Source organism: Cavia porcellus, unplaced genomic scaffold (genome assembly GCF_034190915.1).
Source record: "Cavia porcellus strain 051 isolate PalLab524CR breed Dunkin Hartley unplaced genomic scaffold, mCavPor4.1 scaffold_9, whole genome shotgun sequence".
Lineage (NCBI taxonomy): Eukaryota > Metazoa > Chordata > Mammalia > Rodentia > Caviidae > Cavia > Cavia porcellus.
Window position 1 is genome coordinate 41,117,834 of NW_026947492.1, and position 25,840 is coordinate 41,143,673.

General features: G+C 41.2%; 1 protein-coding gene across 1 annotated transcript in view; it reads right to left on the reverse strand.

Moving 5' to 3' along the window:
* Positions 1–25,840, reverse strand: part of Panx1 (pannexin 1) — a 45,044-nt gene that overhangs the window by 13,424 nt on the left and 5,780 nt on the right. The window contains exon 2 of the mRNA XM_003468542.5: positions 7,699–7,838. Coding sequence (XP_003468590.1) covers positions 7,699–7,838 — 140 coding nt within the window. The remainder of the gene's footprint in view (positions 1–7,698; positions 7,839–25,840) is intronic.

Here is a 25,840-nt window from a genome sequence, read left to right on the forward strand (position 1 = left end):
TAACGTATTCCCTAGGCACTTTCAGATGGCAAGTAACAGGCAGTGCCCTTTCAGAAGGAAGACGTACCCAGGAATGCCAGCTGACACTGGAGGAATGCTCATAGCAGAGGCCTTAAGAAGAGAAAGCTGAGTGAAGAATCAGTGGAAAGGAGAAATAACAGACTTCTGCCAGGAGAATTAAAACCAAGATTCAAGGAAACAAGGAATCGCTTCCCCTGAATCTGTATGTAAATAGAGTCAGAGCCAGGGAGTTTCCTTTGGGTGGATGTCTGATCATCACAGACGATAAACGTGAGAGGCTTTGTAAGTTATAGTTCCTGATACAGCGATTCAGCTCTGCCATTACAATGTGAAAGCACAAACAGAAAATATGTTAATAAATGGGCAAAGTTGTTTCCCAACAAAACTTTACAGAAAAAGGTTAGATTGGCCTGAGCGTGTGTTTCAGGTTGTCCATGAGTTTAGATTCTTGCTACCCAGAGTGGTCCACAGAGCAGCAACTTCATTTTTGACCTGGGAGATTGTTAAGTACAGTAAGTTCTTGACTTAAGAACATTCGAGTTAGGAACTTTCATAGATACAAGCAGACCTCAAATTACAAAGATTTGGAGATGCACACAAATTGTGGAGGTAGCTCACCTGCCTGCCAGATGTCATCAGCTGTACAACTGTGTGCTCACTGCACAGTGTGGTCATGTACACTAGTGCTCAATCAGAGCCCAGGATGTCTGGAATCAAAAGGAAGAGCAGTGCTGATGTGGAGGGGACTGCTGTTCACTGTGTATTTGTGTCAAAGGTGTGCAAGACTCACTTTGACTTATGAACAAATCCAACTTACGAATATTCTCCTGGACCGGCACTTGTTCACAGGGTGCGGATGCTGTAATGCAGAACACAGGCGCCCCTAGGCCCACCGAATTGGAATCAGTATGTCCACAAGATGACCTGCTGCTCTGCATGCAGAGTTTGAAAAACACAGACTTACCCCAGGGGTGCCCATAGCAGACTACAAGCATCAGAATCTCCTGAGAAGCTGACAAAAGCCGAATTTTTGGCCTTACCCTGAGAGGTTACAACCTAATGGTTTAGAGAAGCCCAGGACCCTTATTCTCACAAGGACTCTTAGGCAATTAAAAATCTCAGGTCTGGCAGCCTCAGGGATCTCTAATTTCTGAGAATCTACTTAAGAGAAATAAAGATTTGCTCCCTTGTTAATTATCATTTTTGTTGCTGTTCTTACTAGTTTTGTCTTCCAGTTTTCTTTTCAGACAGAAATCTTGCTAACTGTTGCCTACATCTGAATTTGAACCAGAAAAGTAGCCTAGTAGTCCTCAAGCGCCACCTGCTGGTTTCTCTGAATACACCCACATCAACAAAGACCTGGATCTTAAAGGGACTGGAGGCCATGGGTTTTGTGGAGTGGTGGAAAAAGAGGAAGACAAAAGGAGAAATGAAAGAAAACTGATTATACCAGAGTGTGAACTGTCTACACTGATACTCAAGCATTACGCTGAGTAATGCCTTTGGGGAGATTTGAATCTTCTGGTTTTAACTTTGGCATCACAGTTGAATTGAGAAGTGCTTAAGTAAATCCTGCTTCTAATCTCCCATCATTAGTCAAAATTCCCCAGAGATCAAAGTCTGGTTCTGCTACTTCATTTGTCTCTTTCTCCTACATACTTGTGTTAAGCACCCATTTGGGGCAATGTGATGTTCCAGGGTTACATGAGAAAAAGGTCATGGGCACAGTCTCCACATGCACAGAATTAGATTTATAAATAAATAATTAAGTAGCTTCAGGTGCAGTGGTGCATGCCTGTAATTCCAGCACGCTCGGAAACTGAGGCAGAGGGATTCCAAGTTTGAATCCAGTCTGGGCAAGTTAGGAACTAATTTTGAGACTCTTAATAAAAAGGGCTGGGGAATGTAGCTTGGTATAAAGGCCCTGGGATTGATCTGTAGTGCCATGAAAGAAAAGAAAAGAAAAGAAAAGAAAAGAAAAGAAAAGAAAAGAAAAGAAAAGAAAAGAAAGATGTAATTACCAGGAAAAGTACAAGACACTCTAGGACTGCACAACCGGAAAATAGCCAATTAGGGTGGGCACAGCAGATACACTGCCGGGTTGGCACCCTGTCTTTCAGGTCTGAATGTCTCTCAGAGGGACACTGCCCTCCTGCTCACACAGCATCCTGCTGTCTTATTCCTAAAGGTTTCCTATCCACCTGACTGGCTCTTGAAGTGATGCATCAAACAAAAACTGGTCAGTCTCGAGGTTCAGAGAAGCTTCCAGGTGGAAGTGACATTTTAGCTGAGACAGAGGAATAATGCATTAGGCATCAGCCAGATAAAGGAAGGGGCCAGGAGGCTCTTAAGGAGATGGAGGTGTACGCTTGGGAGGGCTAGTGCTGAGGGCAGGACGGTTCACAGAAAACAGAGCAGGGGTCTTATTAGCCAGAATATTTTAAAATAGATATAAAATTTCATAGGAATAATTCAGGGTTTTAGCTGTGATAAGACTACTTGTGAGTACGAGAAATGGGCACGAGAAAAGGAGACTGAGAACAGAGGTGAGGAGAGCTATTTAGAGATACCATAGGAAACCAGGGAAACCCTGACATGAGAATGAAGAAGCAGATGGACTGCACAACCAGAAAATAACAGCCAATTAGGGTGGGCACATTCAAGAAAGTAGAACGAGTTGGTCATGGCACACCTGGGTGTAATCCCAGTACTCTGGGAAGCTATAGGAGGCTGTAAGCTGGAGCTCAGCCTGAGCAACGTAGCAAGATCCTGTCTCAAAACAAATGCGGGGGGGGGGGGATGGACGACCTGTCTGGGGCTGTAGCTTAGTGTGAAGACCCTAGGTTCAATTCTCAGTACCATAGTGTGATGGGAGAGGTCCCATGCTTGTGGAACCTTAGAAAAAGCATTTATTGCTCTGGCCTTAGGGGTCACCTCTGGGAAACAAAGAGCCTGGATGAAATGACTCCCACAAAGGGAAAACCCTTTTGAAATTAGAAAAGAATTCAGCAACTTCACTCCCAAGTAGATACCCAGAAGTTAGAGGACAGGTGCAGACAGATGTTCATGATGCCAACAATGGACAACAACTCAAAATGTCTTTTGATGGATGGTGGATAAACAAAACACGGTGCAAACTAACAACGGAGTATTATTCAGCCTTAGAAAGGAATGGACGGTCCTCACTGAAACCATTATACTGAGAGTATACAAGAGAAACAACAACAAAGGGTAAAGGTATAACTTATATGAGTTGTCTCAAGTATGCAGATTCTTAGAGGCAGAAAGAATGTGGTTGCCAGGAGCTGCAGGAATGGGGAGCTATAGGTACGAGGTTTTAGTACGGGAAGATCAAAGAGCTCAGGAGATGGATGCTGGTGATGGTATTTGTTATACAGCAATCTGTACTACATGCACAGAACTGAAAATCTAAAACTGGTTAAAATGGTAAACCGGGGACTGAACTCACAACCTTGTGCTTGCAAGGTAGGCACTTATTCCACTGAGCTAAATCCCTGGCAAAGGTAAAACTTTTGTTGTGAATACTTTGTGCATGTGCCCAAGAGAGAAACAGACAAGAGCAGGAGAGAAACTTGAAAAAGATCAATAGAGAAATAAAGAAGTTCTGATTACTGGCTTTAGCCTGGCTTAAGAAAGCAACACCAATATCTGGCTCAGGTTTATTTCCAATCAGCCTGATCCTGATTTCTCCCTAATCATTTCCCAGGGCCATCCTAACCAAACCCCTCAAATTAGATGGCTTAAAACTGAAAACAACTTCTCATGGTTCTGGAAGCCGAAAATTGGAAAACAAGGTGTCAGCAGGGCCCTCTTCCCTCCAGAGCCTCCGAGGAAGATCCTTCCCACCTTTTCCAGCATCCTTGGTTGTGGCTGCACATCTCTAGTTCAGCCCCAGTGGTCACATGGCTGTCTTTGCCTTGAGGATCCTCACACTGCTGCCCTGAGACAAATCTGGCCACAGCCTACCGTATATATGTTGTCGATCTCCACAGAGTTGAGCAGCTACAACAGTGACTGCGTAACCTGCAATGTCAAGACAATCTAGCCCGCCACAAGGTGTGCTGGTCCCACGTTTAACCATCTGATATCACTCAACTATCTTTAGTGTAATCTAATAAGACATCAAGTGTTGCTTCTTTGTACTTTGCTTTCTCAAAAAATCTGCTTCTCTTCAGTTCCCTAATTGCAGTCTTCCCTTTGTGGCTCTCTCTCTGCCTCCATCCCCTCCTATATAGTACCCTAACGATTAACACCTGGACCACCAAGTTCAGATCTCAGATCTCCCAGGCTTCCAGTCAGTCCAAGCTTCACAGCCCCCCAGAAGAACGAGTCTCTCCTGGAAAATGCTGCACCGCCCCAGGCAGTGTCTTTGTGCTTCTCTGGTCCTGCAACTCTAGCGCCTTCTCTATCCTATCAGTGTTTGAATTTGTACAGATTCATATTAGAAAGCCTTCCTGGACTCCAACCTTCCTTCAGGTTACCACCCAGCTTGTTATTCATTCTTCTATTTACCAAAGCAAGATTTTTCCGTAAGGGAAGAAGAAACTGTCTATTCTCACCATTTTTTCCTCCCCTCCCATTCACTGCTCACCCACCACCATCTGGCTCCTGCTTCTCTACTGCAGTCCCTCCTCTGCCAGCATCATTAGTGACTGCACTAAACTTAAGTCAGTTTGGCTCTATTGTGATCCCAGTGGCAGAAGGTGACAGGGTTCACTGCTCTGTAGGGAAATGCTTTCCTTGGTTTCTAGGATAGCCATAGATAGCTCATCCTTTTCCATCTAGTTTTCTGTTTATTCCTTTGCAGTATTCTCTGGCATGTGTGTTCTCCCTCTAGCTTTTTCAGGAAGGGACTTGTCATCTGTGGCTTTTGGCTGTCTAGCATAAGGAGGACCCTGAATGTCAGCTACAACAAACTTTCTGTTAGTGTTTTCGGCCTGAAATTTTATATATCAGTATTCTATGTAGTTTCAAGTTATCTGTGAAATTCTCCATATTATCACAATTCTCTGAACACGATTAATGATTCTTTCAAATAGGTGTCTGATCTAGATCTCTATGGGTCTGTTTCTATTTCTGATTTTTTTCCCCCTTGCTTTTCCTGGTATTTCTGAGTGACTACTGATGACCACCATCCATGAAAAAACAGAGAATCATTCAAAGCTCCAAGCCAAGCAGGTTCAACCTACAGCCTCTGACCCACAAGCAGTCCAGGACAGCGAGAAATGCAGCATCAAAAGATGGTAAACTTTTAGTATAATTATGTGATTTTCAGTGGCATTTTTCATGACTTAATTATAGTGCTGCAATGTCAACTGTGTAGGTAACAAAGGAGGAAAAGCCCTGCACAGTGCTGCTGACTGCCTCCTGTGCCCATCACAAATCCATCAAACATTCTTCTAAAGTTATAATATTAAAATACAGGCAGCTTTGTTATCACACACATTAACTATATTTTATATTATATGGTCCAAGGTAACTTTCTTTTTTAGACAAGGTGTTGCTATGTAGTTCAGGCTGGCCTCAAACTCATGATGATCTTCTTGCCTCATCCTCACAAGTGCTAAGATTACACTTGTATGCCAGCATGCTTGACATGCCCAGGACAGTTCTTCACATACTATAGCCAAGGTAAGCCAAAAGATGGGACACCCACACCGAACTGACCTTACCTTCTTCCAGAGAGGATGCAGGTATGTTTCCGGCAGGAAGGTAGTGTCGCATTTGCTTTATTCACTGGTACTCAATGAGTCACACCAGTACTCTAGTCCCTGTGCGGGCTGGTTTAACTCTGGAGAACTCGCCTACACCGAAAGAATGACCCTTCAAATTCCCAATGAAAAGACTGGGTGTTCACACTCTCACCACATTTTCCCTTCCGGGACTGGGGCACAATGGGCAGTGAGTCTGTAGACCCCAGTTCTTGCTATAGCTAGAAGTCCTGACTCCTCGGCCTGATCTAACACACTTCCTCTACCCTTATCATTTGGATAAGGACCTTTGCATTTCCTTTCTCCAAAGGTTTTACAACAGCTACCAATCCTATAGATTCTGGATTTTGTTTTGTTACTGGGGATTGAGCTCACAACCTGACGCCTGCCAGGCAGGATCTTGTGCCATTGAGTTAAACCCCCAGTTTGCTCTGGTGTTTTGTTTTGTTTTGTTTTGAGGCAGGGTGTTGCTATGTAATCCAGGTTGGTTTTGAACTCACCATATAGCCCAAGCTGGCCTAGAATTTGCAGCAATCCACCTGCTTCAACCTTCTGAGTGCTGGGATTACAGGCCTGTGCCACCACACCCAGCTCATCTCTCTAGACTCTTACACTACACCATCCCAATTACACCATTTGTCTAAAGCTTTATCACTGACTAGCCAAGTGAGTGGTTACATTTTTGTGTTTCTGCAACCACATTACAACACATGGACTTCAGTTACAGCAACGTAGATTGAGATTTACAAACAGAGCTATTGAACTTCTGGAACCGAGCCTGTTCATGGTGTAGATTCTTACGCCACCTTGCCCTAGCTCCAAAACAACGCAAATCTGATCAGGACCCACCCAAAACTAAAGCTGAAATCAAAGAGAAAAGTCCAGCCCAAATCAAAACAGGAGTCACAACAGGGCATCTCTATGCCAAACTGAATGCAACAAACAAACACAGAGGAAAACATTCCTGAAATTGTTTTCTGAATTTTAATTTTTCTTGAAATACTGACTGGGGTGTTCAACAGTAGCTTAAAGCAAGAAAGAGTCAATAATAACTTCAATCTTCAGTTTTTCAGAAGTTAAAATTTTGTGCTTTCTTCAACAGATGAGAATACAAAATGACACACACAAAAGACCAAAAGAACTAGTAGCAAAAAATGACAGGCTGAAACAAAGTCCTCTTTCACAGGCACAGAGAAGATCAATACCACTACTTGCTCAGAGAATGTTCTTCTTCATACTTGATAATACCAGCTCAAGTTGCTTAACTTTCCAGACTCTACGCATCCCCCAGAGCCTCACAGCACTGCCCCAACCACAGTTCCTGACCTGTATCTCTTCTCCAGATGATACAGAACCTGCATACTGATGTGTCTTATGTAGTATCTCTTGGTCCTTGCAGTATCTGGATTCATCTGAAAGCAAAGGAATTTACTCTAAAATCTGGCTAAAGCGAACACCTCTGCAGTGAGGCACCATAGGCTGCTGGATGCTCTAGTGACACACTGGCTGGAGGCAACTGAACTCTCTGTTGGGTCTTTTTCCCAAAAGACCCTGTGTGTAGTAGAAAAAGTAGCAGCCAAGGAGCTATGCTTGGATTGGATTGCTCTGCTCTGCCGAAGCTCTGCTTTGCAAGGATCTAAGCTCTGCTCATTCACACATTTCCAATGTCCTGAGAGGCCACCATGGGCCAGACACTGCTGGGTATTAATGACAAGAAGCTTCTGCTACAAAGTGAAATCCGAAGAACACCTGTTTGCACATTTGCTACACGAAGATGCCAAAGTAGTCTCCGAGATGTCTTTGAAAGTGCTACAGTTTTATAATGTAAGCCACAACCATACCCATCTCTGATGATGGTGGGCCATACCTACCCGTGACTCTGTATGGGCACAGCATTTTCATTTACAAGCAAACAGGACAGACTGAAAAATGCCCCCCTCAGTACCTTATGCAGCCACAGTGGGAGGTTTCCAGAATCGCTCTGCAGGGAGCCCTTCTGCTGCACAGCAGCCCAGCAGTAAGAATCCACAAAGGCAGCCTGACGCCAGGAGAAAGAACTTGGAGAGAAGCAGCTTATTTGGGTACCTGAAAAGCAAAGCACATTGTTCCAATTGAATGAAAACACAGGTGCCTCTCTGTCACTCATGTGTTTCAAAGGTTTTAAGTCATGGAGCAACCAGACAAGAGGTAGGGACAGCAGGGAGGACAGAACTAAGAACACAGACCCACGATCATATAAAACTGAGCACTGGAGAGGGAGCTTGACCAGCACTGATTATGACAATAACCTGGGCTCACCTGGAGGAAAACTCCTGAGAAGAGTATCATCACCATAGAAAGAAAAGAGGAGCCAAAAAAGAACCAGAACCAGAACCCAAACATATGAGGCAAATGTTGACATAAGTGGTTTAGTGCGAGGCTAGGCATGAGAGACTGGGGTCTTTTGGGTGGGTAGGCCATGCAGAGGGGAGTCAATGCAGTAAATCAGACCTTTTAGAACAAAAAAACAAAGAACACACAGCTTGAGGGACAGAAGGCCGAAAAACAAAACAATAGATCACTGGATGGCAAATAAGCCATTTTCTGTCTCCTCTAAAGGAAAAAAAGTCCTTAGACAACGCTGCAGCCAAAGTGGTTTACCTTTGGAGGGTACGTGCTTGAGACCTCAATTCTCCCAATAGATGGGGACAGTGAAACCTGGGTCCCACTCGGCGCTCTACTGTGACCACCCTTTTCTGGAAAGGAACTATGGGACTTCGTTTTCTCTGCAATGCGCTAAAAACTGGGATGTGTCCGACATTCTCCCTTTCCATCACATGCAGAGGGACAGGAGCAAGGGAAAGACACTGAGTTGGATTTGCCTACACCCTGGGACATAAAAAGCCACACACAAAAAAATCACCTTTTCCTGGGAAAAGGGTAGCTTGCACACTGGTAGGAGGAGAGCAAACTGGGAGATGGTGACAGGACAGTAAATTTTTGTAGCAGAAAAAGTCACAAACCATCACAAAGTATCCTATGATAGGGACAGTTCTGTAATCCAAGCATGGTTCACAATGGGTAAGAAAGATATTTCAGCCTCTTCTGACAAACAGAACTTTGGATCCTGCCTTTTACAAAACAGAGTGATCAGAATGGCGCAATGGTTGGGGCCAACCTCACACTGTTCTTGCATCATGTAAGTTTGTCAAGGGTTCCCGGGCCAACATCCATCAATACAACAGCCACAAACATGAGGATGAGCAGCCACCAGATTATACATCTTGGGGTCTCGGGGAACATTCCTCAAGGTAGAACCGCTTGGAGAACAAACTTAATGTTAGCTAAACATTTTATATCAAAGCTTTGACTAAAGAGAAGGGAGAAAAGTACCACTGGGACTGCAGAGAGAGATTTGAGAGCATGTTTAGCTCCTAAGATTATGTTCTTTATCTAGAATAGAAAGACAGCAGAAAAGACTGCGAGCAACCAGTATTCACTGGTTACTAACCAACCCTTCCAGTCATCACCTCATTTAAGTCTCACAGCCAAACAGCAACAATGAGTCTATCTTCCTTTTACACTGAAGAAACCAAACCTCAGAGTAGACTATCTTCCTTTACCTGTCTCTCAGCTCTCTGCTGCGGACATGCTGGGACTACGGCTCTGTCAGAACAGGAGTGGGATGGTCTCAGGAGCAGTTCCTTCAACCAGCTGGGACAGGGACAGTTTCCTGGAAACAGTCACGGACAGTCCAGGAAGACAAACACATCAGTGTCCAGTATTGGCTATTTTCAGCCCAAGAATGGAAGTAAGTTACAGACGTCAAGAGCCAGACAGGAACAAGAACCAAATCAAAACCAAAAGCAGAGTCAAGAGAAGGGCACCACAGGAGGGTACAGGGTGGGCACTTCTGGGCCATGCAGGCCTTCATTTTCGCCTTGTTGACAGTCATCTTACAGGCACTACTGCAGGAGGTCCCTCGTGGCCTTGCGGCTGGGAATCCAGAGCACCCCGACTCATGTCTCCAAATGTACTTTCCCACCCTCTGTTTCACATACTCTTTAAAGCAGTAATTGGGAGGTAAACAGATGTGATGTTCAATGTACTTGCTTAGTTATACTGTCTTCCACTAAAGAGAACCTCTTTTTATTCCACCCATTTCAACTGCTGCCAGATGAGTCACCCTAAAGCTGCATTTTAATCTTTACATTTCCTTGATTCAACATTGCTCACAGGTTCCCACCACTCTACAGAGTAAATCCAAACCAATGCCCCAGAGCAGTTCAATGACTGCTGTGACCTGTACAGGCCCGATAGAATTCCAGACCCGTGACTTTCCTCACATTCCTTCTCCCTCTAAAACCTGCTTAAATTACATCCACACTGGCTACCTCAACAGGCAACCTTTCGAATCCCAGCTCAGACACCAGCCTTCCTACCACGTCCTTTTCACCACTTTAAGTCACCAGAGATGGGCAGAAAAACACCTTTCACTGTGTCATGTACACATGAGCGCACACGTGTGTTACCTCCCTAGGTAACAACTGCAGACTTCACAGGCATGACACCCCCCTTCTCTCTCAGCTTCACATACTACCCTGTACCAAACAAAGTACACACAAACAGCTGTCCTGTGCTTCAAAAGTTCCAAAGTACTACCAAAAATAATGTCTAAATTAATCTCCAAGCACTGCTGCCAGTTGTCCCTTCCATCGGGTAGTTGAGGAAACAGAGCCCTGTGACACCCTCCAGCTAAGTATCATGTTCCACAAAAAACTGTCATGGCTGAACTGGCACATTAGTTTCCAAAGAATGGCTTTAGTGAGACATGTGTGGCTTTTCAAAAAGCACATAGGATAAGATGCGAACTTTAGGTTTATAGCTGTAATGACAAAGAACACTCCTCTTTCCTAGCTGGCTGCAGACAGCTCTGAGCTTTACATTCATGGGTCTGGTGAAATGAAGGATCACGTAGAGGAAACATGTGTTCACTGAGTCCCATGGATGTAGTCACCTCGTCCACTATATAAGTACCCAAACCCCAGAGACCTCCAGGTACATGGCCTGAAGCCCATGGCACAGTTACACTTTCTTCCAAAATGACAGTTCAGTGTCCCAAGCGCAGCCTACACCTGTATCTGTCGCTGTCAAGTGGAGAACTAAAGGGCAGCACAGCCTGCTAAGAAGAGGCCAGGGCAGGGAGAGCAGGGAGCCAGCAGAATCTCAGTGACATCAACTTTGGCCACTGCCCTTTTCTGGCTCTCTTTCCCCCGTTTTCTGGAAATAAGCTTTCTTTTAGTTCTTATGCATTACATTAGATGGTCAGGGAGGCACTTGATGAGCTGCAGGTCTGGGCCACCCCCCAGCTGTTTCTAGCAAACACATCCACCCTTCCATAAAGATCCTGAATAAGGGTTAGGTTTCCAGTGTTGCCTCCTCGGAGAGGTGCTGTGGTGCCCCACAGGAATCAGGCCCCATAAAGAATTAATGGGACTCGTCAAAATCACCATTTTAACAAAAATAGAAACAAAGAGAGCTTTGGCAGCTTAGCAAGACTCTATCTCAAAATAAAAAAAAAATACAAAGCGCTGGGGATGTAGCTCAGTGGGAGGAGTTTGCTTAGCATGCCTGAGACTCTGGGTCCAACCCCTAGTTCTGCAATTAAATAGCAAAACCAAACCAAACCATGACTAGAAAGATTTAGCTAACCAGCTGGGAGACTGGAAAAGGGATTTCTAGGCTGAAACGTCACATTCAAGACACCACAGGGAGCATAAAAAGAAGGCTAGCAAAGGGAACTGACCCTTGCTGTGTAATTTTATCCTCATGGCAAAGATAAGAATGGGACACAGCAAGGTCTCGTGGCCAGTGCGGCAGAGCTGGGATACCAACTTGAGCCTCTTCAACTTCCAAACACAAGAAAGGGGAGGAAAAAAGGCACAGGTTACTGAAGAAAAGGGGGTCAGAGAGGGGGGGATAAAAGCCCTGGAGAGTTTCTTGGGAAGAAAAAATAAACCCTGGGCCTGTTATTCTGACAGGCAGAAAAAGGTATAACGACTATATCAGCGATCATACCTAAACAGTACTTTAAACCTGCAAAACATTTTCAGTTTACAAAAGAAAAAAACTGACTAATTCATTCAAAGTAAATTATACACACACCCTCATAAGTATAGGATCCAGATAGATCATCAAACAACCTATAAAGTACTGAGTTTAAAGGTACTGGTTAGCTTTTGGTTGTCAGGAAATGTGAAAACCACTAAACTCTGAAGTTCAGTGAGAATAATCAAATAAAAATGACTGAAGGTGTGGTGTAAAGAGATGAGTAGTGACTGGTTCTTAAAAGTAAACACAACACCAACAAGCCTAGAACCAATGAAACATGTCTGAATCTACTTAAAGTGCCTTTGACTCCAACACAGTAAGTCCAAATGACATGAGATTTATGGGATCACTTCTTGCTAAATTCTCATCTCCTGATCATCACAAAGCATAATAAAGTTACAAAAATCTCATAATAACTCCTCTTCCTATAGAAACAGTCCAATTTCTTTATCTTTCTAGCATACTTCACCCCAAAACCATCTTAGCTTCAATGACAAGCAAATTAGTATATTCTGTAGTCCCAATTCATCGTGACAACCTTCACTGTTCCTTTCCAGGAAGTGACTCCAAGCCACACATGTATTTCAAATGTAAGAAAATATAAGTACCTGTTGCACCCCAAACTAAAAAATAGAATGAAAACAAGTTTTTATTCCCCTTAAATCATGCTAGTTCACCTAGTCTCTTTCTTACATAGCTCAGCCTGACTTTTTACATTTGATTCTTTGCTAAGATGAGAACTCAAATACTACCTTCTAGAGAGTTCCACTGAGGTTCAGATACTTCATTACCCATCATTTGTTGTATACAGCAACAAGCAACTCTTCAGCATCTAAGAATGGAGGGATTTCTTCTAACAAGACTAACAGACTAGACAAGGCTCTGTCGCTGCATGGAGAGAATAACAGCCATACCTATTGACCCCACAGTTCAGGATGTCTGCCACTTAGTCTCACAGACCACCAAGCCTACAAACTTCAGCAAGGGACTCAGAAGGCAGTTTACCTAATTTTTCAAGAATGATGGTTTACAATATGACTTGCCACATGCCAGAGACAGGGTGAAAAGAAAATTCAGCAGCCATAACCAACCATGAGCCCAGACTTACATCCACAGGAACAAAAATGCTGCAGAACTAAGCAACAGCCCAGGGTTTCTTTGCTGGGTGGCAAGTCCAGCTGCTTTCTGATGGAAAATGGCAGAATGGCAAACAGCAGAGACACGGCCTCTCTCAGATTTGGTGTTTGGATACTGCAACAAAGCAACATGAGATAGTGAAAAAGGAGAGAAGTGGGTCCCCAGGACCTAGGAAGGATCTGTAGCAAGAAGTAAAGCCCTCAGGGAGAGCTAAGAGGGACATCTGGATGAAGAAAGAGGTGGCAAATGGTACTTTCTCCTTGGGCCCTAACTCACTGTGAGGAAGGGGCAGCCTATAGTTGCTCAATGACTACTAGCAACCCCAGAGGCCTCCACCAAGCAATACACTAGTGGAACAGAAAAGTAGACATGGTACATTGCAGTGGCTGGTGATTACGTGGGTGTAGAGGTCCCCCAAGAGAGGGGAACTGGCCAGCAGTCATCTTAGAGAAGGACCAACTGAGCTCAGAATTCAGAATAGCTATGGGTTGGTGCTACTTAGCAACTCTAAGAGTCCGGGTGAAACAGAATGTAGTGCAAACTGGTAGGAGGTCTAGAAACTGAGTTCAAACTCGCAGATGCACATGGAATACTAAGGGCTAACCAAAATGGGTTCGTGCTTTACAGCCAGAACCAGCCTGAACTTCAGTGAAACTAAACATGCAGGCTTGCTGGCATTAGCTACTATCCTGCCACAAAGCTACAACTGGCTTGCTGGAGTTAATCAACAAGGATCTCTAGATCCTGTTGATAAACTCTGTTTATCAGTGACAGCAGAAACATGCTTTGCAGTGGAAAACCTTTCCAGTCATTTTCTTCTTTTCTTGTTTTTGTCTTATCTTGATTGTTTACTGTTGTTTTTATGTGTGAACCTGGTTTCTCATTTTTTGTTGTTGTTCTGTTCTATTCTGGTTTTTATTTCTTCCTTTTCTTTCCTTTCTGTCTTCTTTACCAGTTTCCCAAAGTTTGCATAATCTTCCTTTGTCATCCAGCCTTGCTTCTAATCTCTTTCACTTCTACCTCTCTATTTTCTCCCCTACCCTCTTTTAAATTTATCCCATAAGGGTAAAATCACTATATTGAAAGCTTATTTACCATATACAATTTTTGGGTTTGTTTTATATTGTGTTATACGATCACAAATCTAGTTCATATGGCTGAAGGTGGCAAATTAATAGTTAGCACAGTTTGTCATTTTTTATGCTGTATGTATTGCTACTGTTATTGCTCACTGTACTTCTTTAGCCAAAGTTACATAACTGTTCTTATCAGCTACTCTTTCTAGTATGTCAAGACACATATCTAAGGGTCATAAACAATAATACAAGGCCAGTGTCAAAAAATCAGGCCCCCAAGTAGGTAACAACTTCTCATACCCAATAAATTGAAGAGGTAGAATCCTGTAACAGACTCAAAACCCAAAAGCCAGCTACGTCAAGAAGACATTTCTGAGTAGTCATTTCCTAAGGGTTCGAAATACTAGCAATAAAGCTACTTGCCATAAGCAATTTGCAAGCATTGAAACAGGAATTTAAAAAAAAATAAAAAATGAGAAGATACTTATGCAAGATATAACCCCAGATTCTCAGCTCACTATAAGCAAACCCAGAGGGCAGTGAAGTGGAACAATCTGAAAGCTATTCATCTGGAATCCCTGAAGTGGTAATAGTAGAAGCAACAAAGCAGAGGGATGAGGACCTATAAAAAATTCAAACCAGAAATAATTTCTCAGGTAACTGTACAGATGGTAACCATAATGAAAACATGCTTAGTGACTCTTGAGCAGACCCAGATAAAAATAAAAAATAAAATAGAGGCACTTAGGAAAATAATAGAAATCATGAACACACAATACAGGAAAGAAATAGCATCCATGAAATAGACTTAAACAGACATCCAGGAGATTAAAAACCACTGGACATATATGTAGCAGAACAAGCCAATGTGAGGACAGAGTATCAGATGCAAAGGACAGAACTGCAGTTGGTGATCATGAAAAGAAAGATTTCTTAAAAATAGCAAGAAACAATGAAAAACTAATCCAATAGTAGCTCTATAATACAAAGAACAACAACAAAAGATTGATTGGAGTCAATGAAAAATGCATGAGATTGCACAAGTAACAACAACAACAAAAAGACTTCTTCACAGATGTCATGGCAGAAAACTTTCCAAGCAGGGTAAAACAATTTGACACACAGATAAGTGAGGCATACAGTTTCCAATTAGCCATAATTAAGAAAAAAAATAGACATCAAGTCATGTAATAGTCAAGACATCAAGGTTCCAGAAATTCAACACAAAACAGAATACAGTGTACACTGGAGTTAGGACTGCTTATCATATGAACAACTTGGTTTATGACTAGAATTTCAGTTTCAACTTACAACCAAAGTCTTGGTATGACTCGAATGCTGTTTGTGTTTTTAGATGGTCGCAGATACAGACCTAACCCTTAAAGAGTTCTGCAAGGAACAATACAACATCTATTCCTGTATGGGGTTAATTGAGAAATCCTGGGCCAGTGTCTCTCTAAGGACACTAAGATCTTCCTGTATTATAGGAGATAGACTTTGAAGGCTGTGTAGAGGAGTCTAAGCCTTCAATTGACAACTTAAGTTACAACTAAAGCTCAGGAACGAATTGAGTTCATAAGTCAAGGGTCCACTCTATTAAAAGCTATTTGGGAAAAGAAACAAAAGACTTATAAAGGAAAGTGATCAGAATCACAGCAATCTTATCAAGACAAACCCTTAACTCAAGGAGAGCTTGCTTTAAAGTATTTCAAGCCCTGAAAGAAAACAACCTCCAACTCATACTGATGTGCTCCACAAAATCATCCTTCAAAATTGATAGAGAAATAAGATACTTCCATGACAAAAGAAAACCTGAGGAAATTCATGACCACCAAAACAGCACTTCAAAATATTCTGGGGGCTGGGGATTTAGCTCAGCGGCATAAACACCTGCCTTGCAGGCAGGCAGTCGTAAGTTTGATCCCTGGTACCAATAAAAAGGAAAAAGACAAAAAAAAAATATTCTGAAGGGCATTTTATAAAGAGAAAAAAAGAACTACAACTCCATGAACCCAACAGAATGAATCTACCATGTAAGGCTAGCTTTTAAAGAGGAATAAAAGGGAAACAACAGAAAAATAACATGACAAGGGTAAGTCAATACATAAGAGTTATAGTTGTCAATATAAATGGTCTCCATTTACAAAAGAAGAAACAGACTGGAAGAATAGGATCTTGGATCAAGAAGCAAGGTCCAACAATATACTACATACAAGAAACATATTAAAAATCCTAAAAGAAATTCATAGACTGAAAGTCAAAGGGCAGAAAACAATATTCCATGAGACCGTAAACCAGAAAAAAAGTAATACAATCTATTTGTAGACAAAGTGGATTTTAGTTCACGACTGATTAAGAAACACAAAGACTGATTAAGAAGATTACTACAACTTTGTAAAGGCAACAATACAAGAAGAGGTAACAATAATAAATATATATGCAACAAATACCAGTGCATCCAATTACATAAACAAATACTAACCAACATCAAAAATCAAGCATTAATACAATCATAAAAGGGAACTTCAACACACTACACTCACAAATAGACAGATCAACTAGACAAGAAATCAGCAACAACAAAAAATCAGAACTGAATCAATGCAATGAAACTGGAAATCTAAATAAACCAGTCAATGAAATTGAAGATGTAATTAAAAACTTACCCACAAAGAAAAAAGCCCAGACCCTGCCAGATTCATTGCTGAATTGATTCCACAGGCTTCACATGCCCAGAAGATCTAAACCACAGAACCTGTATAAATGTACTATAAAGCCTGGAAATCTCATATGAGCTTTGGGCTTCTCTTGTTCTTTATTTTCTAGACACTTGAGGCTCAATATAAGGTTGTTTATTTAGGCTTGTTCAGTTTTTGTGATATGGGAATTCATCACTATAAATTTTCCTCACAGGACTGACTGCTTTCATTGCGTCCCATAAATTGTGGTATGTTGTACTGCCATTATCATTTAATTGTAGATGCTATTTAATTTCTTTAATTTCATCTGTGACCCATTATGTGTTCAGGAGGATGTTATTTAATTGCCACATGTTTGTGAAGTTCTTTTGACTTCTTTTACCATTGATTTCCAGTTTCATTGCACTATGATCTGATAATATGCATGGGATAATTTAAGTTCCTTTGCATGTACTTCTGTGAACTACTATGTGGTCTATTTTGGAGAACATCCTGAGTGTGACTCAGAAGCAAGTGTATTCTGATGTTGTGGGTGAACATTCCATAGACAGTAATCCATTTGTTCAGAAGTTTGATTCAGTTCAGCATGAATGTCTTCAGCCTTGTCAGGTATAAGTTCTTTAGCCTTCCATGGCAGATTCATGGGCCTCCTGACACAGACTTGCACATTACAACTGCAGTGAGCCCAGATATTGGACTCAATCCTTCAGTCTCCAGTGTGCAAACATCCTTTGCACACTTCTGTGGGTGACCATCGTAAGCCAAGCTTATAATTTCTTACACATGTGTATATTTCATGTTATACCTGTTTCTCTAAAGGAACACTGACTGATACACAAAGGCTGTGGTTTTCCTTAGGACTTGTCCCACGACTGGTAGTGTCATCTACAGTGATCAAGCTGGTTACAGTGTTGTCTGCAGGTCTCTGTATTATGAAATTCCTTTTTATCCTCTGTGAAATAAGAGGCCTTGTGAGGAAAATTTTCAAGAGTGTAAATATTACATCAAGTGCATTCTATACTTCTCTTCAGTTTGCTCCATCCAATGTTCTTACTTGATGGTACAAATCATTCACATGCTTGAAAAAAATAATCACATGAACTAACAGACTCTCAATTTATGCAACATCATTTCCCTAAGTACCGATCATCTATGAGCTTCTTCCCAACACAGAATCACCTATCTGAAAAAGACACAGTACTTACTGAACACTACTATTAGATTAGAATTTCATACTCTGCTTCAGTCTGAAAAAAGAAATCCTTGAACTCTCATGACTCTATTTTACAGATGAAGAAAGAGGTTCAGAGAGGGTAAGTTAATAAGTCAATACTAACACTAATATTAATACTAATACTAATAGTAACTGGCAGGGTACAATTCAACCTTGAGTGTGTGGTCATACTCTTTGTCCAACACCATGATACCTGGAAATGACATCAAGGAAGAAAGAAAGTAAAGGTAGACCTGGGGTTGGGTGGAAATGACTAGATACTGCAGAAAGCAAGACTGGCTAATACACAAGAAACACCAGGAAAGAGCCAACATCCATCTACTGGCATCTAGTTCTGAGCTCTAAGCCCAAGTTCATTAAAGTTATTATCAAATACTACAAAACCAGTAAGACCTACACTCAACAGTTCACATGTAGAGATCTTACCCAGAGCACTTAATGCTAGCTGGTGTAGAGTCAGAATGACTATTGGTTAGATGGTGGTGAGTGCTGACACAGATGTCACTGGGTATGGACAGAGGCTGGACTCATGAAAGGGAAGGCAAGATAGAAAAAAATATTACCAAAAATGTCACAATAGGAATGTGACATGTGAAAGACAGAAGATAAATACTTGTAGTAATCCCAGACCAATCACATGTCTGCAGAGGAAATGTGTTTGGAGTTAGGCTTTGCATCATAAAATAGTTTGGGAGAAACTGGATAGTCCCAACACAAACATAAGAAACAAATGCTACAAAAACTACTGCCAAGGGTGGGGTGGGGACCAGGGCAAGAAAGACGTTAAAGGAACAGGCTGCTATGGCTAAGGGGCAACTATGATAGATGCCTTTAAATAAAGTGTTAGAACAAAGTTACTGTTCGCTGAGTTTTCACTGACAGAGTCCTAATTCGTATGAAAACAACAAAGAAGCCCACTCTTGGGGATATGGGGATAAACTGCAGCATGCAAACACAGGGAAAAATCAGGGAAGTCTTTATAAATTATTTTCTTCAATGTCATTTTAAAAAATCATCCCATTATATTCAGTAAACTTGGGTTTTCTTTTACTTCCTAGCAAGTTACTTAACTCTCTAACCCTAACTTTTCTCACTGACAAAACCTTGTAAAATTCCTATAAGCATTAAAGTACTAGCCATGATTCCAGTGTCCAGTTAGATCTCAATAAATGGTAGCTAGGATCTTTTTATTTCTATGTGTCAGGCACCATGATACAAATACAAAGGGCTCTTCTGTCATATCCTGTATTATTTTCTTTAGCATACTTGTAACTATTTAATTTCTCATTTACATACTGTTTTTTAAAAAATGTTATTATCTAAAACTCTAGAAAAAACACACCACAAAAGCAGCCTTTGAATAACTCAGAACAGTGACTTTAAAAGACTCAGTCTTTTTACATCATCGCTCTTAAAGATGCCTTTTAAAAGCTAGAATTGCAGTTTCAGAAACAAAGAAACTCTTCTGTATAGAAGAAGGGCTTGAACATGTAATTTGGTACTGAATCAGAATAGTGACCACAACAAAATGAAAAGCACTTACAAGGACTGTTACCATTATGCAGACAACTGGTCATGAGATTCTTTGCAAACACAAGGGCATTCTAAATAGACCATCATGAATCCCACGTGATAGATGTATACGGCAAAGTGGCAAATGCTCTTTATTTTCAAGTCACCTCCAAAAAGAAAAGGGACTTTCAAACTTTTCTTCACAGTAGCGTATTTACTACCATAAGCTACTGCACCTGCAGCATACCAATGGCAGCCAAGGACTCTTGCCCTTCTGTGGGATCCATTCTTCCCATTTCCAAATAAGACAACGGAGCACAGCCATTCTTCCCAAAGGCACTCAGACTTCTACACCGCTGAGCTTAACTGCTAAACATTTGCTGGGTGCCTACTATACATAGTACTACAAGAGTCAAAGATAAGTGGGGATTGGTCTCTGCCCTCCAAGAACTGACAATCCAGTGAAGAAGACTAAGAATACAAATCGCTAATGATAACAGACTAAAAAGTTGTGTAAGAATATAACAGATGGTCATGTTCAAAGGGAGAAGGAGGAAAATAGCATGAAAAGTATCTTGAGTCTTTGGAGTAGTTATACCATTTAGCACACCCATCCTTGGAGCACAGTCCAGCTGACAGCAAAAACAACATGGGTTTGAAGCTAGAACCCTGACTTGATGCAATGAACAGCAAGGAGGAGGCCTCTGCAGGGTGGAAGGACAAGCAAACCTTGTTTCAGCATCTTCAGTACTGTAGTTCATGTGCTGAAGACTAGCTGGGGTGCAGGATTGAGCTGGGTTGAGGGATCTTCTCTGGTAGCAGTTCAAGAAATAGAATGATTCCATGACAGAAGAGCTAGAGACCTAGCACAAATCTGCAGCCTCTGAGCTGAGATATATACAAGCTCACTCTCACTCCGTTGCTCCTTTGTACACATAAAAACTAAATGCCCAACAGGACATAGTGGTGGCCAAGAATACAGGCTTTGGAACAGGAATTGCACTCTAGTCATTCCCTGTGTAGGTCCAGGTACATTATCTGACCATTATGGGCCGGGGCTTCTGTAAAGGGTTATAAAAAGTAGGGGCATACTTAGTAGCTAACCTGCACTGAGTGCATGAAAAATATCTTGAGTCTTTGGAGTAGTTATCCTGTTTAGGACACCCATCCCTGGAGTACAGTCCAGCTGACAGCAAAAACAACATGGGTTCGAAGCTAGAACCCTAAGCTCCAGCAATTGCTATGCCACTTCACACATGTTAATTCATTCACAGCTATCCCCTAGGAGGTTCTACTATGACCCCTTTTGCTGATGAGTTCTCCAGGGCATCATATTGAATCTGTTATGTACTAGGATTCCCAGGCAGTCAAGCTCCAAAACTTTACATCTTCAGTACTGCATATTCCATACAGTCTGTCCTAACTGGGAAAATAAAATATGTTTTAAGGAATTGGGGCCATGAAAAAATATCACACCTAGTTGATCTAGCACGCAGGTGCATCAAAATACAGTTAATACTGGTCCAAAGGAAAAGGGAGGACATCAGCAGTGACTGCCTAAGTGCTGAGATCCCTGGCAGTATTCCCCATGGCGACACCTTCCACCTGTTCAGATCCATCCAGCCAGGCCCTCCAAGATTCCCAGCTTCTCACAAACTTTCAACAGACAGGCTCTGCCAAGTAACAAAGGCCAACTGCTAGGGCCCACATGAGACAACAGTCACCCTACACCAGGTCCAGCTTTATACTGGCTGGGCTCCCAAAGCAATCATGAAACTCCAGGGCACACTCACAGGTGACCAGTTCAGGTTCGTCCCAAATCAACTCCAATGACCTAGGCATAGCAGAGAGGCACCAGGAATGCCGGAGGAGCCCCAGCAATGACCCCTGATAAGCTTTTTTTGAAAAATCTGTCCAATATAATGTACTGTGGCAACTCTAGGGTATACATAATGCTGCTGTCCTCAAAGTGCACATATGCCTGAAAATAGTGGCCTTTAACTACTCTCTCCACATCTACTCCTTCTCCACCAAGTAACTCGGGAGGGATTTTAAGATGTTCATAGCTAAAAGTCCTCTGACTAATTTTTGGATAAACTCTAAAATCCAAATCCAAGTTTCTCCATGATCAGATCCTGCTCATCTCTTTACATGATTCATTCTTCCTCCCTGTTCAGCAAGTCACTCTAACAATGATTGTCCTCCCATTTCTGTACAGCATGTAGCCTCTAGGAGGCTACATACATAATATCATGTCACTCTGCTTAAGTTTCCCTAGCAAAGGCACTTCTAAGGCTCAGGTTGGACAAGGCTCCCCATATTCTAAAGCACCTATCCCAGCCAGAATTCCAGCACTGTTGGAGAAGCACTACCCCTGCAAGGCTGCTGCCTCCTGGGACCATGCCTGCTTCTTAACTGATAGGCACAGCGATCAGTGGGTACCTTTCCAATGAGAACCTAAACAAATGGAGAGAAAAGACCAAAAGGAATCAGTATCGTAAGGTGGGTGTGAACTATAGTTCTGAGTCAGAAGGGCAGAGAAGTTCGTAAGATACCTAATTTTAGTCCACTACTCTCATGTCACAGGGTGATTCTTCTGATCCCAGGGGAGATGCCTTCTCTCACATGAGCCACACAGCTGTTCCTCGCTGTTGAACAGGCAGTGGTCTCTCAGTTCTTAAAAAGGCAACAACTTTCTATTCCTTTATTCACTTCAATGTGCTCAAGAAGGAAACAAACAGAACACAAAAGCTGAGAGTGTTTTCAGAAAAAGAATGAAGCCTTATTAGTGAGAAGAAGGTAATAATAGTCAGGCTATGGGTCCTGGGTTCTTTTTCCTCCTAGAATATGAGGGACAGAGGGAGGAAAGTTACAGTCACCATTACCCAGACTCATTCAGCTGAGCCTCCAGAGACTACTGAGTGACTCTGACTCTGAGAGGGGGCTCCGGAGGAGCTGAGTCTACCTCAGGTCTACTCATGGCTCACAGTTTGGCAAGGCAGCTTCAAATCTGAGAAACCTGATTTACCCTCAACTCAACACCAACCAACATTTATTGAATACCAACTCTGTGTCTGGCCTCTTTCCACATAATCTCTTACTTAATGCAACCACCATCTGTTCTGCAAATGAAAAACTTGTGGCTGCCAGAAAGCGGACTGGGCCTTACCCATCAAGGCAAGGCTGAGGAAGAGCTGTTCTCTCTAAAAGGCAGCCTTTGGGAGCTGCTATGCTTCATACGAACTTGAAACTTTTACACTAGAGCATAAAATATCAAGCAGATGTTAACTAAGACTTTATAAAATCTTTCCATATTTTCTAGTAAATGATATTCTCATAATCTATGAATTGGCTAAAAACATAAGTGGATACAGGAATGGACTAAGATGGATTTCAGAGGGGCAGGAAGAAGGATTTCATAAACCAAGAACATCCTGAGAGCTGTCAGTCTCTCTAGGCTCGAACACTTCAGGATAAAAGGGATGAGTAGGCAGCTGGAAGGGAAGCAAGACGTCGGATACTAACAAAACTGGTGAAGAAAGCCCAGAAATATGTCTTAAGGAACCCGAGTTCATAGAGAATTACAAACCGAGACCTTCAGATGTCACTTCAATCACCAGAATAGCAAATTAAAAATTCAAAATGTATTCTGAAGCGCCTCTGGAAGTATTTTTTTCAATTTAAAATGTGCATCCCTTTTGACTCTCTGGCTTCAAACTTGATCCTGGAATCTAACTTCAGGGCAGTGGTTCTCAAGAGTGTGGCCTGACATCCTTAGAAAGGAGATTCTTTTGCAAAAGGAAGTCTGCAATTTTAATTCACAGTAACACTGTTACTTGCTTTTATATTCTCATTCTTTTGTGAGCATACAAAGGGAATTTTCAAGAGGCTATCAACGTGGGACATCACAATATAATACATGAAAAACAAATGAGAGTATCAGTGGTCCTGTTATAGATTTGAAAAGATGAAAAATAATAGTTCTTTCTAAATTTTTGTTTTTGAGGTTATTTTGAATTGAGGAATACATTACTGTATAATATCTATGTTAACATGCAAGGGGCTTTTTATTTTTAATTAGCTTTTAAAATTTTCTGTTTTAATTCCTAATATATGTATCAACAGATATAAAAGCCTTTTGGATTCCTAAAAAGTTTTAGGAGCATAAAGGGTTCCTGTAACCAAAATTGGAGCTCCACTACTCTAGAGGAGTATGTTTTGCACAAAGTGACACATATAAGGGTATTCACTGAACCACTGTTTGTAGCACAAAAAGGTGGAAGGAACATACACATCCATTAATGGTACAAGTAAGTGAGCTGAGACAGACCATCCTATGGATAGTTAATTCACATCTTAAAAGGATGAGGTGATCTACACACACTAATAAAGAAAATATGTCTAGGTCACATTAAAGATAAATAATCCAGCTGCAAAACAAGGATATTTGTCTAAAAATGTTAATTATGTAGCTGGGTGTGGTGCATACCTGTAATCCCAACACTTGGGAGGCTGAGGTAGGAGGATCACCATAAATCAGTGCAAGGCCAGCCTGAATTATATAGCTATACCTTATCTCAAAAAAAAGTTATAATGTAAGAATGCTGATAAAATAGTGTTTTCTGTAGGAACACACCAAGAGTATAAAAGCACATACACTAAACAGTAGACTAGCTACCTCTAGGGAAGAGACTGAGATTAGGGCACAATCAAAAGAGGACTTTAATTTTCCCCTTATCTGACCTTCAACAGCAGCACACACAGACAAATAGACACAGAGATAAGGAACATTTAACAAGTTTAAATTAACTTTAAAAATTCACTCCGCTGCTACAGCACTGGAGTGGTGGGAGGCAATCTTCCCGCTGGGGCTGACCTCTACCCACAAAAAAAAAAAAAACAAAAAACAAAAACAAAACTACTAAAACTAAGAAGGTAAGACTAAAACTATAGATCATTAAGGTTAATAACGTCATCCCTGCACACTTGCTATGTGATTTACTTCCCCACTGGATCTGTATTACCTAAGCAGCTATACTAGTAATCTTAAATGGTTGATCATGATTTTGCTCTATAAAACTTCCTTAGAGAAGCAGGCTTATTGGCAACCCATTCAGGAGTCCTCCTGTCTCTCAGGAGCTATTCCTATTTCCTATTCCTTTACTCCAATAAAATTTTCCTACTCTTAACCTCTGTTGTTACTTAGAATTCATTCTTTGACTTCCGGGAAAACAAACTCGGCATATCAGACATCTAGCAGGTTGGGACTTACAATATTTCCCCTGTATTATTTGGAGATCCTGTATCAGTAGCAGCAGGGAGAGAATTTCAAAAGGAGGTGACCTTAAAGACACCCCAGTGTACAGACATAGAGTATTCCTCAGCACTATCACACACAAAAAAATGCACAACAGTTGAGATAATCTGACAAGTTCCCAATAATGTTAATAATGGACCTTCTCCTATAATTCAATAATTTTTAAATATGTGATATACTGTGAAGAATTAATTTCCTAAAGAGATACAGAAACTGTCATAGGCATGCAAGTCACTGTAACTGCTGAGCTTCAGTTTCATCACTCATGGTTCCAATATTGATTGATGATGAATGATTACATTTATTTAAATAAATACACTCATATATATAAAAATATTCATTATACTCGGGTACCTCCTAATATCTAGAAAAACAATCATAACAGCAATAATGGCATGGTCAGGTACTTTTATAAAAATTAACAGCTCTACATGCAAAACAATACAAATAGCCTCACTTACCTACAAGTGGACTATATGATAAGGGATCAGTCAGAACTGAGTCTGCAGTAAATGACAATAAAGGAATTCTAGTCTTGACCTCCCATCAAAAAATCAACAGATTGATGTGGTAAACGTTTACATAAAATGATTAAATATGATTAGGAAAAAACAAATGGACATTAATCTGCTCTGAGAATGAGCTGTCAAATCATATTAATGAAACTGAAAAAATTAAAATATGTACACTTTTGACAAAAAATAGACCTCAACAAAACTCACTATAAACAAATTTCAAAGCTAATTGAATTCTGATACTACAAATATTTTCTTCTTTTAGGTGCGCTAGTATGTTTTTAAATTGCTTTTCATCATTACTAAGTGTTCCTTTATTATCTGCTATTTCATAATTCTTGGTCTATTAGATTATTCTAACTGGCTTCAATGAGACTACACAGAATTTTTAAGTGCTTTTGATGGAATTTTTTAAAAATATCAACTCTTTGAATACACAAAAAATTCCTATTAGAGTGAATATCAGTATCCAAAAATTCTAAAATCCTACTGACATCCCTGTTCATT